At 43.2% G+C, this 16139-nt stretch overlaps 1 protein-coding gene across 3 annotated transcripts in view; it reads left to right on the top strand.

Moving 5' to 3' along the window:
* The window catches only part of VWA2 (von Willebrand factor A domain containing 2), an 80597-nt gene that overhangs the window by 27067 nt on the left and 37391 nt on the right, over positions 1-16139 (top strand). For all 3 annotated transcript variants that reach the window (XM_073354301.2, XM_073354299.2, XM_073354300.2), the window contains exons 3-5: positions 1408-1482; positions 8239-8372; positions 10563-10672. In XM_073354301.2, coding sequence (XP_073210402.2) covers positions 1408-1482; positions 8239-8372; positions 10563-10672 — 319 coding nt within the window. The remainder of the gene's footprint in view (positions 1-1407; positions 1483-8238; positions 8373-10562; positions 10673-16139) is intronic.

The raw sequence follows: 16139 nt of genomic DNA, 5'->3' as shown, positions 1-16139 counted from the left end.
AAGAAAACATACAATCATGACTGATAAAGTTTGCAGATGACCCAAAAATTGGGGGAATAGTAAATAATGAAGAGGACAGGTCACTGATTCAGAGCAATATGGATCTCTGGGCTCAAGCAAACAATATGCGTTTTAGTACGACTAAATGCAAATATATACATCTAGGAACAAAGAATGTAAGCCATACGTACAGAATGGGGATTCTATTTTGGGAAGTAGTGACTCTGGAAAAGATTTGGAGGTCGTGGTGGATAATCAGCTGAACATGAGCTCCCTGTGCAATGCTGTGGCCAGAAGAGCTAATGCAATCCTGGAATGCATAAAGAGAATTTCAAATAGGAGTAGAGAGGTTATTTTACCTCTGTATTTGGCACTGGTGCAACCACTGCTGAACTACTGTTACCAGTTCTGGTGTCCATAGTTCAAGAAGGATATTGGTATATTGCAGTATTCAGGGAAGAGCCATGAGAATGATTAAAGGATTAGAAAACGTGCCTTATAGTGATAGACTTAAAGAATTTAATCTATTTTATTTTAACAAAGAGAAGGTTAAGGGATGACTTAATTACAGTCCATGTTCTACATGGGGAACAAACATTTAATAATGGGCTCTTCAGTGTAGCGGACAAAGCCCTTAACATGATCCAGTGGCTAGGAATTGAAGCTAGACAAATTAAGATTTGAAATAATGCGTACATTTTAAAGGATGAGAGCAATTAACCTTTGGAACAATTTACCACGGGCTGTGGTGGATTCTCCATCACTAACCATTTTTTAAATCAAGGTTGGATGTTTTTCTGAAAACTCTGCTCTAGGAATTATTTTGGGGAAGTTCTATGAACTGTGGTATACAAGAGGTCAGACTAGATTATCGTAATGGACCCTTCTGGACTTAGAATATATTAATCTATAAAACAGATAAAGCCTAGATATCCACCAAATGTAAGGTGTGTTGTAGCAGTCAGAAAAGTGGCACTGTACACTGGCACGTTGACATAAGACGTCAGCTGTGTCTTTTCCTTCACAATCCTATCTCCTAGCGCTACTGACTAAAAACCCCCCCTGTTTGATTAGTGCATCCTGCTATGTTCCTTCTGAAGAACAGAGATCTGATGATCCTGTTGAGGATACAGGAATCAAAACACTACTTGATTTTTCAGATCCCAATCTGAGCTGGCAACCCTAGTTAGACAATATTTTGAGTTGTAAACTTGGCACGTTTCAGAGAGTAAATTGGAACCCCAAGAAACATTGTTTTTGCAAATTCTTTACCACTCCTACCCACCCACTTTAATTACATCTTAATCAGTGTCTGTGGCACTAACATGAATGAATGCCCTGCAGAAGTATTTTTAAATAGTTTAGAAATAATCAGATTAATGGGTTAATATATATTTGATCCCACAGTGCTGCTCACATGGGGTCTACAAGAACTTCATGCCAACCAGGAGACAATTGTCAAGATTTCTGCTGCTGGCCAACGTAAGTTTGTGTTTATAAACTAGAAATTCAAAAACGCCTAATCCTCACCTTCAAGGCTTTGCCCAGCTCTAATGCTGCCTACATCACCTCTCCCCCTACTTTTCCACTCACCCTCCACCCTGCTAACTCCCCTCCCACTAATGGATCCTTACATCAGTGTCCCCATGCTGGAAAACTCTCCCAAATGCTATGTTCCACATGCAACCTCAATCTACTCCTTCAGATTTGAGGCTCATTTATTTCAGTTGGCTTCTGTTCCACCACTTCAGCCTTCTTGCCTAAATTTGTTCCCTCAAACCTAAAGGTAATATTTCAGCATATTAACCCCTTGTTCAAGTTACTTATGTGTTGTGTGACCAGATGTCCCGTTTTTATAGGGACAGTCCCGTTTTTTTGGACTTTTTCTTATATAGGCACCTGTTGTCCCCCATCCCTTGTCCCGTTTTTTCATAGTTGCTATCTGGTCACCCTAGTTATGTGTTTAACAGAGGAACCAACAGGATAGTCTGAGCCAGGATGGTCTTATAGTTAAGGTACTGTACAGTAACTCAGAAGACCTGAGTTCTGTTTCAGGTTCTGTCACAGACTTCCTGGGTGATCTATGGTAAATCACGTCATCTCAGTTCCCCATGTGTGAAATGGTGATGATGCTTCCCCACAGAGAGGTGTTGTGAGAATCAATTTGTTGTTATTTGTGCGGCCGTGGTGATGGGGATCATATTAAGTACCTCGATAGTCAGATAGAGGTGTATGTTACAAAATTATATTGCATGATCTTTTACTGTAACCTTCATTTTCCAGTGTCCATTGTCCAACTTAAAGGTAAGCTCCTGTTGGCCAGGACCTGACTGGTTTTGAACTTGTCTGTAACATACAGTTCATCCCTATCATATTATAGACTTAAAGAATGATAGAAAAGAGACTTCCTCCTCATTCTGTGTGTTTATTTCTTAATTACATTCATTTTAAGTCTGTAACAGCTGTAGAAACAGCAGTCCAGGAGGACCTAGTTATGCAGGAAGAGAAAAACAATTGGATAAGATGAGGCTGCATTGAGCTATCTCTATATCATACAAGATGTAACAGCCGCAGCCCGGGAGTGTCCCTAGCCAATGCTAGTGCAGCAACTGAAAGTGACTGCAGGGACTGCAACGAGCACGAGGAAAACAAAAAATGAGAGGTCATTTGTCAAGGTTCCTTCCCCACTCTGAACTTCAGGGTACAGATGTGCAGACCTACATGAAAAACCCCATAAGCTTATTTTGACCAGCTTAGGTTAAAACTTCCCCAAGGTACAAACTATTTTGCCTTTTGTCCCTGGACTTTATTGCTGCCACCACCAAGAGTCTAACAAATATAACTGGGAAAGAGCCCACTTGGAAACGTTTTTCCCTCCAAAATCCTCCCCAAACCCTACACCCCCTTTCCTGGGGAAGGCGTGATAAAAATCCTCACCAATTTGCATAGGACCCAAACCCTTGGATCTTAAGAACAATGAAAAAGCAATCAGGTTCTTAGAAGAAGAATTTTAATTAAAGAAAAAGTAAAAGAATCACCTCTGTAAAATCAGGATGGTAAATACCTTACAGGGTAATCAGATTCAAAACATAGAGAATCCCTCTAGGCTAAACCTTAAGTTACAAAAAGACACAAAAGCAGGAATATACATTCCATTCGGCACAACTTATTCTATCAGCCATTTAAACAAAACAGGATCTAATGCATATCTAACTAGATTTCTTACTGACTTTTTACAGGAATTCTGACCTGCATTCCTGCTCTGGTCCTGGCAAAAGCAACACACAGACAGAGAGAACCCTTTGTTTTCCCCCACCCTCCAGCTTTGAAAGTATCTTGTCTCCTCATTAGTCATTTTGGTCAGGTGCCAGCGAGGTTGTCTTAGCTTCTTAACCCTTTACAGATGAAAGGGTTTTTCCTCTGGCCAGGAGGGATTTAAAGGTATTTACCCTTCCCTTTATATTTATGACAGCATTATTCGGCAGATACCCTGTACGTTGGTGCTCTTGATCGGTTTGTTACTCATGGTTATAACATGCAGAGGCATAGTGTTCCATAAAGATGTTACCTCATAACTCTAATATCCGTATCTGGTTGTTTAGGATATAGAGCAGCTAATGCTATTAATATGGTTACAGAAGTTCCTAGCAGTGTTCTGAGAGACTTTGTAACGTCATGGGGACATCTCTTCCAGATTCTTTCCCCAGTAAGACAGAAGAGTCTCCAGAGAATCCTTACTGGGTTTGTCACTGACCTCAGTATGGGTTATGACAGGATTTTTGGAGTTTAATCTGGGCTGTGTGAATACTCGTGCAGAGCAGACATGACCAACGAAGCTCATAGTTACGCACCTCACTGGTGGGTCTCAGTGCTTTGATTTCAAACACGGAGGCGGAGCTGCTGAAGTGCGAACAGCACTAGCAACGCGGCCCTGTTTGCCTGCTATAGCTTGTCTGTGCTGCGGAACTGTTGTCTTAATTTTGGCGTTCCAGCCAATCGAGGCTTGGAATGGACTTGCAAAGAACAGGACTTCTGAGAGAATGAGGCTACCGTATAACAAAACCCAGCGACCCAGAATGGAATGCTTTAAATCCTTTATAATCTGGCATTAGAAAATCCTAATTATAAACACACTTTCTCACTACTAGGAATGAGAAAATTGTGATGATAAACTGTGTCTGGGAAGAGAAGTGACTGGTGGGGGGAGGGGCACTGGCCACAAATGCTTTTTTATAGCTGGGCCATTAAAAAGAACTCCAGTTATCGTTGGAACACCCTTTACACCTTCTTCTGTAATTACTGCTTCCTCCTTTCTGACACTGCATCTCAGTTTCCCTCAAAGTTGGTCTTACAAAATGCTGCAGGGGGGTCTTTAAAATTTTCTCTGAACATATCACTGACATTAAGGACACAGTGAAATTTTTTTCCCCCCTCTTAAAATTTCTCCTGGTGTTACCTGGCAGAGGAGCAACTGTTCACACGTATTTCAGGACAGAGGATGGTCAAGTAGTTACTGCTAGACTAGAGACTAGGAGTCAGGACTTCTGGATTCTGTTCTCAGCTCTGCTGCTGACTTGCTGTGTGATTTTGGACAAAACACTAATTTTAAGGGATTTAGGTAATCGGTTCCTAGTAGGAGCCTGTGAAGATCACAGGTAAACTGAAGGCCAGAGAATCTAAAACAATCTGGGATTATAATACAGGTTGATTTTTGGAATACTAACCTATCTCTAGGCTTAACCAATTCACCATTGTAAAGTACTTTCAGATCCCCAGCTGAAGGATGTCCTGCATGAGCAAGCTGTTCTAGAAGTTGCTTATCAGTTCTAGCTCAGTGGGAGGCCGTGGTTTATGCCAAGATTCCATTTCATCCCTTGGAAATTACAGGGTGGGAGAAAGTTTGCTTGAGGGGTAGGAGGTGCCTTTTGGTTCTCCATCCATTTCTCTGTAGCCACGACGTAGCCATGCTTCCTTAGGATAATCCCACTCCCCTGCTTTGAGGAGTGAGACGTCTGAGGTTGCTTCCAAACTAGAGTCCCCTACGCAGCGATGCGATGCCTTGCTTCCTGAGCTGAATGTCATGATTGTGACAGGCTGCTGAAAAACTGCAAGAATTCGTGGCTGCTCTGCCAACGTCGGGGACGTGTCCTCTTTCCTATTACCCAGCTTTTTCCCAAATTCCAGGGAAGTGTTTTGGTTTGAGTGTCTCTGCAGAGACTGAAAAGGGAGCCTCAGCTTAATCTTTAAAAGACAAGGAGAACTTGTGGCACCTTAGCTCACGAAAGCTTATGCTCAAATAAATTGGTTAGTCTCTAAGGTGCCACAAGGCCTACTTTTCTTTTTGCGAATACAGACTAACACGGCTGCTACTCTGAAACCTGTTTAATCTTTGTCAGTGAAAACCATCAGCTTCCACCTTGGCGCAGACACTCACAGCAACTAGTAATTACTGAGCAAACATTTTTCACACATGCCTAGGTGACACCAGGACATCATCCCAGTGCAGCCTGAAGCTCGACTGATCTAGTCAAAGCCTCAGAGCTGATCAGATAGTTTGTGTTTTTAAAATAGCGCGTTTGAAAAAAGGCTTTTCTGCTTTCTTCAGAGACAAAATGTGTCTGATTCAACGAGCCACTAGATATGTTGCAAGTTCTGTGTGTGTGTGTGTGTTGTGGTGGTGGTGTTGGGGAGAGGTTCTGTAACTTGTTTTTTGTATGACGTATCTCACGTAGGGCTACAAAATGCTGAACGCTCCAATCCAGGAAAGCACTTATGAATGTGCTTAATTTTAAGCAGTCCTATTTGAAGTCAGTGGGCCGGGTCACATGACCACATGCCTAAAGTTGACCACATGCTTATTAAGAGCTGCTCTAAGATATATCTGGGGCTGTTTTGGCTCCTTCAAGCCTCAGGGTCCGGGGTCTGGAAAGATGGTTTGTTTGTTTGTTTTGGCCACCTATTCTCCCACCACCCAAAACCTACTTTCTCTCAGCATAGATGAGGGTTGCTCCCCCCCACCAATTTTTTTAAGAGGTTATTACAATTTTTCAGTCAAATAGATTTCCTTTTGTGTTGAAAAGTTGTTGACTTCTTTGAAATGTCTTTATTTTTGCTAAATATATTGCAACATTTGTGTAAGCGGGGGAATAGTCCCACTATTGTGGGGAACTTTCTTGGCTTCTGCACTACCCCGGCGAAAGGATCTGAGTCTTTGGCCTCCCTGCCCTTGAGGACTCCCCTTCCACTCTCCTGTCTGGCAGAGTCCTCGTAACCCCAACAAGGCTGGGCCCAGGATTCCTGGGGGGCTCGACCCCCAACCCTGCTGTGATCACCTAGGACAGGGGCTAGGGTGCCCCCACTCCGGGGTACTCTCTCTGCACTGGGCACTACTCTGACCCACTGACCATTACATACAAGTTAAAGCAAATGCAAGTTATTTAATCAACAATTAATTTTAAAAAGAATAAGGGAAAATGGGAAAGGTTAAAGAAAACACATCAGCCCGCTCTGTGGCAGGGAACATCACAAACAGTGTCTCTGGAACGTCAGGGCAGTTCACAGTCTGTTCCTTGTAAGTCCCAGGCCTTCTTCTCAGGCCCTGGCTGTGCTGTAGGGATGCTGTGGGTTGGACACTTGCTCTGGTGGTGGCCACACGCTCTCAGGCTCTAAGTGGTAGGACCCTTCTTCCCAGTGTTGCCCCCGCCCTGTTGGGGTTACGATCCAAGCCTGGCCTGCAGAGCCTCTTCGCTGAGGTATCTCCCTGTGCTGCCCAGGGTCCCCCTCGCTCTCTCCGGCTGCTCACCGCACCCAGCTCCAGACTGCTCCAGCCCCAGCTCCACCACTCTGTCTCTGCTGCTCTGCCTCCAGCTCCATGGGCTGCTTCTTTGGCCCCTCTGCCTCTGCTACAGTTCTGCTCCCAGGACAGGTCTGCTCCGCAGGCTGCTTCTGTGACTCTGCTCCCAGTACTGACCTGCTTCGCGGGCTGCTTCTTTGGCCCCTCTGGCTCTGGTTGCGGCAGCTCTGCTCCCAGGGCAAGTCTACCCTCTCTGGGCTGTGCCTCTGGCTTTGGGGCTGCAGCTCTGCTCCCAGGACAGGGTCTGCTCTCTCTGGATCTGGCACAGCTCATCTCCCCAGCTCATCTCGGGCCCCTGCTTTCTCCTTAGCTTGGCCCCACTCTGTCTGTCTGACCCAGGCAAATCCAGCTCACAAGGAGGACGGGACCTCCCTGGCCTCCTGACTCCTTGATTAGCCTGTCCACCGTGTCATTCAGGCTGACCTGGAGCATTGGCCTCTCCCCATTGTTCCTGGGGACTGGCAGTCTCAGGGTCCTGATTCCCCATCGACCCTTCTCCCTTTTTAGTACTGGGAGGTAGCAACTAAAACACCCCCACTGAATGTTAGTAAGGGGGCAACAGTCCCCTTACATTTGCATTAAAATGCAAATTTTGATAACTGTTCTGATAAAAGCTTCAAAGATGAGAGTTTAAAAAAAAAAAGGAGGGGGGGAAGATAATGGCTTGTTTCCAACCCTGGTGAAACAATTTTGAAATTTTTCATGTAATTTATTTTTTACTTTTTCAACCAGCTCTAATTTTTTGTCCTTGTATAATGCGCTTAATCCTAGATATTCAGCTTTGGCACTTCTTTGTCTTATGGCCCCAGTTACCAACTGCCCAGTGTCACCCAGGAAGTCTGTAGCTCAACATGGTCTTTGAATCCTTATATCCTAAATCCTATGCAAACACTAAACACTGGACCATCCTTCCTCTCTACAACTGCTACAACTCAAGTCTTCTATATCCACATATAAACTATAATCAGTCACTTGCTGCTCACCCTTTTCTGCATCGTCCTGTGGATCATCTTAGTGGATGCTTTAGTGCACTGTCTCTGTGTTAAACAGAATCACTAAATGCGTTAAGAGCTTTTATAGGTGAGCACATGGGAAATCCCAAGTTGCAAGGATGTATTGTTTCTGGTACTACAGTGCTGGGGGCCAGACCACAAAGTTACACTAGATTTTGGGAACTCCAAGGCTGGCCCCAGGACAATACAGTGGAAATCCCATATGCCTGGATTTCTTGCTGTTTCCTCTCTGGAGGAGATAAATTGATGATCAGCTGAACTTTCTCCCCCCCTCCCCCCCGCCCCAGTAAACCTGGCTCACTGAATTCTGTTGTCATCTGTGACCTAAGTATAAATGTGCATCCTGACAGCATATATCTTGTTCTCTTCCAGTGATGCAGTGCTCTGCTTCAGTAGATCTCCTCCTTCTGTTAGATGGGTCATACAGCATTGGCAAAGGAAGCTTTGAGAGATCTAAGCACTTCGCAGGCAAACTCTGTGATGCCTTGAACATCAATCCAGATAGGGTGAGTGTGACAGTAAATGTCTTGTTTTAGTTACAAACAGCATGGTTCTACCTGATACATCAGAACACCATATGTGTAGAGTGAAATGACAAACATTAGAGTTGCTGGAAGGGAGGGATCCAAAGGTTACCCAGAAAAGGATACGGCGAGGTTCTATGAAGAGCTGATGCTGGATCATATGTATATGTTGTAAATGTTTCAAAGTTTCATTTGGCATTTAAAAATATGGGACAAGCTCTTGCAGACTAAAGGTTACAAGCCAGACTTTTAAAAACCGATTAGTGATTTTTGGATGCCTACGCTGAGACTAATTAAAAGAGCCTGATATTTCAGAGGATGGGTGCTCAATGCTTTCCGAAAATCGGGTCCCTTGAATTTGTCTCAAGTCAGGCACCCAAAAATCACAAATCACTTTTGGAAATCCTGGCTGAAGAATTTATCCCAGGGAGGTTAACCAGCTATCTCTATGGATATAAGTGGTTATGAAGCCTGCGGAGGTCCTGTTTGTCCTCTCTCTTTTTAAAAGTATTCTCTATTCCAAAATGAAGGGGTAGAATGGAAGGATTTCCCTGCAGGCCATCCACAGTGTAGTAAGGTGACTGGTGGCCTATAGATGCCTGCCTGCAATAAGTGTCTCAGATTTCCCAGTAGTGTGTGGGGCTTGTTAATTGGTTCTGGAGCTGTGCCTTTCATGGCTAACCTTAACACTTGGGAACAGCTGTCATATCCAGCAAAGAACCAGTGAGGAGCTTCCAGTTGGATTTCCTGTCTCTACATGATTAAGAACGATTTCTCCTTAAGCAACAATTATTGCCCTGTTCTTATGTCCCCACCCCGCCCCCACCCTCTGTGGAGTTCTAGTTTTTTGCTTGACAAGATACCAGACACTTCCTGTTTCATCAAACACACAGGCATGATCTGTCTTCCTGAGAGCTCGTGGAACTGTATGGTTCCAGCCGTAGCACAGTGTTCTCAAAGAGCTGATGTCCCGCAGAGCCAGCGTGTGGTGATTGGTTGGGCAAGACCTTCTGATTAGAATCCAAGTCTCTGGGATCCATCCAGCATAAAATGAATTAAAATAAATGGGAAGGGAAGGGATCCAGCTCCGGTCATCATTATTTTCCTTTCTTATTTTGGATGTTGGCTTAAATCAAGGTCTAACTATGGGGTTAGACAACGAGGAAGATTTTCCATGGATACTGAATATACAGCTTTCAGAGTAGCAGCCGTGTTAGTCTGTATCCACAAAAAGAACAGGAGTATTCGTGGCACCTTAGAGACTAACACATTTATTAGAGCATAAGCTTTCGTGGGCTACAGCCCGCTTCATCGGATGCATAGAATGGAACATATAGTAAGAAGCTGTATACGTACAGAGAAGGTGGAAGTTGCCATACAAACTGTAAGAGGCTAATTAATTAGGATGAGCTATTGTCAGCAGGAGAAAAATACTTTTGTAGCGATCATCAAGATGGCCCATTTAGACGGTTGACAAGAAGGTGTGAGGATACGTAACATGGGAAATAGATTCAATATGCGTAATGGCCCAGCCACTCCCAGTCTCTGTTCAAACCCAAGTTCTCCTTTCCCCATCTGCTTTCTCTTGGCCAATCGAAGCAGCTATGCTGGGTGGGTGGGTGTGCAGGTACCGCACTGTGGAGGGGGAGGGGATGTGTGGCCCCATCCAGCCAGGAGAGGCACCTGCGCATGTGACTTTCCAGCCCAGCCTTCCAGCCACAGCAGGACCCAGCGGAGATATCCAACCTGCTGGGCTGGGGGACAGGGTAGGCACCAGGGCAGAGGGAAGGAGTGTGAGCGCCCAGGGCAACAGTTGCCGAGGAGCGAGGGAGGCACGGGGTGCCATCCACCAAGGAACTGCTGTAGGAATGGCAGTAAGACCTGCCAGGATGCTGGAGCCGGCTGCCTCCGTTGTGCTCAGTAGCTCTCCTCACTCCCCCTCCTATCCCTCCACCTCCCCCAATCATAGTGAGCTTCTGCCCTCTCCCCCCCACCCCCCCAGCCTTGGAATGTGAGTGAATGGTATTTATTGGAGGGTCTTAGCCAAGAAGGGCAATGAGAAGAGTGTGGTTTATCTTGAAACAATTCAAGGTTCCTAAATCTGTCACATAATCAAAATAATAAAACCCTCCCAGCCACCTGCTTCTTATGCTATTTAACCTCTTCTTTCAGGTCAGAGTGGGAGTGATCCAGTTTAGCTCGACTCCCCAGCTAGAATTCCCCTTGGATTCGTATTTAACCAAGGAGGAAGTGAAGGAGAAAATCAAGAAGATTGTGTTCAAGTAAGTTCTGTTAGACAGCCCTATTCTCTCTGAGGGTATGTGCATTTTCTGGCCAGGCCTTGTGCCCTGTCCTTCACTCTGCTGACTAGGAAGGAGTGAACCAGATTCCCTTTAGAGCTCATCAGCAGTGCCTGTTGTAGCCAGTGATTTTAGTTTAGTATTCATTTATTGTGTGATGTTATGATTAATCAATTTATGTTACATATATTCACTGTATGTTAGAGTTAATTTGTAGGATTATAAAAGTATAAGATTGATCAGTATTTAGAGGAACCAAGTATTAGACATGAGTAAGACAAGCTGAAATGCAAGACCCGTAGGTTGAGGCCTGCAAGACTTTACCTTAGCTATTTTAGGCCTTGGAGACCAGAAATGATGACATAAGTGACCAAGAAATAACCTGATGCCCTAAGATTATGGGAAAAGAGGTAACAAGTAATAATATTGCGAAAAATTACCCAGAAGATTAATATTAGATCATAAAAATACCGTAAAGCCGCATCTGTCTCAGACGTGTCTTAACCATGGGATACAGGTTGTGCATCAATGCTAATGAGAACAAAGGGAATTTACACAGCCTATAGAAAATTGGGGTCCCTTAAGTTTCCAGGGGACACAGAGCAATAAGAGAAAAGAAGGCAGACGCTTTTATGGACACTCGCAGAATGTAGGTGTAGACAGAATCACATTATAAAAAGGGGATGCCAGAATGGGAAAACTGAGCTCCCTCTGGGAGACTCCAGCAGGAACCATCCCTCTACTGATGATCAAGCCGTGAGAGACCCATCAGACCCTAACACTATTGGTAAGGATGTGAGTAGAACTATAGCTGTAACTTGTGCATAGGCCAGTTTTATGCTTGGGTAATCACAACTTTAATTGTAACTTAAATAAAACTTACGAAATAGACTAGACTTTGTATTGGTAAATATATGTGTGGTCACTATCCTTGGTCTTTATGTGTTCCTAGAGACTAACTCTGAAGCAACTAGCAGAGGTGACTTTCACTCTGTTAAGCTTGAAACTGTAGTCACCAGAGCCAAACCCACTGTGACGTAATACCATATTACAAAATTCACTTTAAATAAAATAAAAAGCTACACTGTCAATCAATCGTAGGGGTTACTCTGGAGAAAAACATTCTCAGTCCCTTCTGGGTTGGCCAGTTAGAATAAAAATTGATTGTGGGGCTCCCATGTGGCAGAGCAGAGGTCTAACACTAAAATGGCCTTTTTGGTCCATGATTGCTTCTAAGTCCAGATGATTAGCTCCTTCAAAAGTAGTGCCATGAATTCTTGTAGGTCCCCATGAGACTTGATGGGAATAAGGAAGCACTGTAAATTTGACTCAGAGATAAAGATCATGCACAGATTTTTAACCACCCATGCCAATTTGTTACTACTTGCACTTCACGCAGCTTGTTTGCTGAAGCTAGACTTGGTTGGTTTCTATAGTTGTCAGTTTTGTTTCTGGTCTTTGTTTCTTATCACACTGCAGTTGGGTTTCCATTTCCACAGTCTTGTCAACCAAAGTGTTCAAAAATCTTGATCAGGCTCCCAAAATCATAAGTTCACCTTAAAAATCATGATTTAAAAAACAAACAAACCAGATAAACGTCAGGTTGTTGTTGTTTGTCTTTTGGTTTTTGAGTGTTTCGGGTTTATATTTTCAAGCTGTTCTCCCCAGTCACAAGGGATAGTGGGAGCATCTATCCCTGTTAAAGTCAAAGACAAAACTCCTATTGATTTCAGTAGGCCAAGATTTTGTCCTAGAAACTTACTTTTTAATGAAAGTTGAGATTTTGATGTATTCATGTGGCTCTAGGAAATGGAGTTGGAGTTTCAAAGATGCCTATGAGGTGAGGTCCGGGCTTCTGTCTCCTTCAGGCCTCTGAAAATCCTAGCCTAATGGTATGTCTACACTATGGAACCTATGCCATCTAGGGGGACCCAATAGAAAGTGTGAAAAATTGGGACGGGGTGAGGGGTAATAGACTCTATATAAGAAAAAGTCCCAAATATTGGGACTGTCCCTATAAAATTGGGACATCTGGTCACCCTAATCATACTTATGTCAGTGTAACTGTGCTGGCATAACCCCCTAGTGTAAACACACTGTACCCCAACAAAAGTAGTTTTTCTATTCATATAGGAACACTACCTCCCCGAATATTAGTTGCATCAACAGAAGACCTATTCCATCAACACAGCTGTGTCTGTTTTGTCAGCATAGATCTATTGGTCAGGGATGTGGTTTTTTCACACCCCTGACTGACACAGTTATGCTGACGTTACTTTTAAGTGTGGAATGAACCTTAAGCTGTAAGAAAGGAAATTGGAGCCCAAATCATCTCCTTTTTTAAAAAGTGCTCTTTTCTTTTGTTTGGGTGGTAGGGAAGGTCACATTGAGCCTATGAAAGTAAGTGGGGACAAAATATAGGAGTATCTCCCACAGGCTTTAGAATTTCAGCAGAAAAAGCATTCGGGTTAAAGGATCAGCTCATTCAATAGTCAAAGTGTCTAAACAAATTCTGAATATGGCCCAGAGTTTGCAAACAAACTCAAAACTTCAACTTCAAGTGAGCAAGATCTGTAGTTTTTTCAGTGATAACTTAATTATACGGTCTAGAAAACCTTTTGTGTAATGTTCCGGGGGAAGTATAGCAGAGGGATACCAGCTCCTCTTTGGCTATTGTTTCAAAGCCTCTGACAGCAGAGAAAATGAGGCCACATTGGATATCTGGAATTTGGCTTGGCACTGAAAATGTCTTTTAATGATGGCAGATGAATGTTGACAGATTTAACAGAAATAATGGCCTTACATGTGGCCATTTCATCTAGTTTTAGATGAAAGGCTGAAATATAGGAATGAACAAAATAGTTATGGATGGATTCCAGCTATCAGATTGCCAAAAATAAGATTTCTGGTTGGGAGGCTCTGAAAGTGTGATCCTGATGCTCTTTGTTTCTGCTGGGGAGATGTGTCCCATATAACACCTGCTTTCTGTCCTGCGCTTATGGCAGAATTTCTTTTTTGAGGGGCCCTAACCCCAAATTCTGATTTGAACCTTTTCTAATCTCCATGGCTCAAATGGATACAGTTTATTGGGGCCATCAAACTGAATATATTGTATATTTTCAGTCACATATGGTATCTTTCATCCAAGGATCTCAAAGCACATTATAAATGTTAAGCAATTAGTTACGGCTTCCAACAATCCAGTGAGTTATGTGACTAATAATATGTCTGTTTTATACATGGGAAAACCTGATTTGATAGAGTTTAAGGCCAGAAGAGATCATTATGATCATGTAGTCAGACCACATATATAACACAGACCATAGAATTTCATAGTTATTCAAGCCTATATTTTGTGGTTCAGCTAAAGCATCTGAGTCAGGAGAGGTTATCCAAGCTCACACCGCGACTGGGATTACCCATTGACTTTAACAGAGCAGTGCCAATTTTCACCAGCTGAGACTCTCCCAGTATTATGAAGTAGCATTATAATATTTTCAGCCATAATAACTGTTAGTTCAAGCACCTCAACTACCTCTGCTGCTGGGTCAGAGCTTGGGACATGTTGCAGAATTTGTTAGATTTTTATGGATGGTTCAAGTCACACCGGGACTGAAACAAACTGATGGCCAGTAGCATCTGACCAGAGACTTAACATATGTTCTTGAAGTTTGGTTGAAAATAATGGAAAGTTGAGGGGGAGAATGGGATTATGCATCAGAGAGAAGATAAAAGAAAAGCTCCTGGAATGCATTATATATAAAAGAAAGACAGGTATATGGTGAAACAAAGAGAAGTAAATGGACTTGGAGAACTTAGGAGCTCTGAGCATACATGTGATCAAATACTTGAGATATCAAGAAATTCAGTCATTATTAAAATAGAGAATCATTCAAACAAATTAAACGTGATTTGGAAGTACAGAGGTGGATGTGTGTGTGTGAGAGAGAGAGAGACCGTGTGTGTGTGACAATATATATGAAGAACATCATCATGCCTCAAAGAAAGAATTGACATTTGCAGTCTGGCTACCTGTAATTGCTTTGGATTGAAGTAAAAGCAATACTAAAAGGCAATAACAGGAAATGGTTTATGTTGAAACTCCTCAGCCAGGATTAGAAAACAGATGGAAATGTCTCTTCGGATAGAGAGGCTTAATTAGCCAAAGGGCTCAAGGTGGTCTGGGCTTACTCTGATATCAAATGTTGAATCAAGGATGGCAGGTTACAGAACTCTTGGCTTATATAGTCCGCAGGAGGGTGGGGGCAGGAAATTTGTGGCTTATCTGGATATAGTTGTTGGAAGTAACACATGACAATTGTTAAACCGTAAAAAAAAAATAAGGGTAAATGTTAAAGGGGCCAGGGTTAAAATAAAGTGTTGGTGTCAATACATCAACTGCCCTAGTTTTTACACTCATCTAATTGGGTAGTTCTCACTCAGAGTAATATGTAGGACTGAGGCCCTCACTTGTAAACTCCTCTGGAAAAGGACAATGTCACCTTCTGCCTGTCAGTGCCCACGCAAGGAACCCAGTGCTGACTGGAGGTTCTCTCAAGGCTACTCTAATAGAAGGCTAAGATTTTTCAAGGCCACCTAATGGGAATTACGTGTCCAAATCCCTTCACATTAAACAGCTCCTCTATAGCTCAAGTTGGGCAGCTGAAGCTGAGGCACCCAGAATTATGGATCCCTTTGGAATATACAGTCCTCTTCACGCAGGAAGGCTGTGGCCAGGCCAGAAATAGAAGCCTGGCATAGCTGTGCCTTAACAGCTTTTAGTATTTGTCTTTGTACTGTGGAAGTGTCTCAGAGCCACAGTCCTGGACCAGACCCCATTCATAGAATCCTAGAAGTGTAGAACTGGAAAGGACCTCGATAGGTCATCTAGTCCACTCCCCTGCACTCAAGGCAGGACTAAGTATTATCTAACCAACCCTGATAGGGGGTTGTCTAATCTGCTCTTAAAAACCTCCAGTAATAGAGATTCAACAACCTCCCTAGGCAATTTATTCCAGTGCTTAAGTATTCCGAGAGGAAGTTTTTTCTAATGTCCAACCTAAACTGCCCTTGCTGCAATTTAAGCCCTTTGCTTCTTGTCCTATCCTCAGAGGTTAACGAGAACAACTTTCCTCCCTCCTCCTTGTAACAATCTTTTATGTATTTGAAAACTGTTATCATGTCCCCTCTCAGTTTTCTCTTCTCTAGACTAAACATTGTGCTAGGCTGTGTGTACATGCAAACAAAAAGATGGCCCCTGCCCCCAAAGAGCTTACAAACTAAGACAAGAGACAACATGTGGATAGAGGTGGGAGAGCCCAAGGAAACAACTACAGGGCCTTCCTTCCTTCTCCAGAGCTGTGCTGTATAGAATTGTAAATTTGTGTTTTTCCTAAAATTTTACATAGTATTTTATTCATTTTCTGTGTCCCTCAAGCTGCCTGTGATG

Source organism: Lepidochelys kempii, chromosome 7 (genome assembly GCF_965140285.1).
Source record: "Lepidochelys kempii isolate rLepKem1 chromosome 7, rLepKem1.hap1, whole genome shotgun sequence".
Classification (NCBI taxonomy): Eukaryota; Metazoa; Chordata; order Testudines; family Cheloniidae; genus Lepidochelys; species Lepidochelys kempii.
The sequence above is the reverse complement of the archived record's forward strand: the minus strand, read 5'-3'. Positions and strand labels throughout refer to the sequence as shown.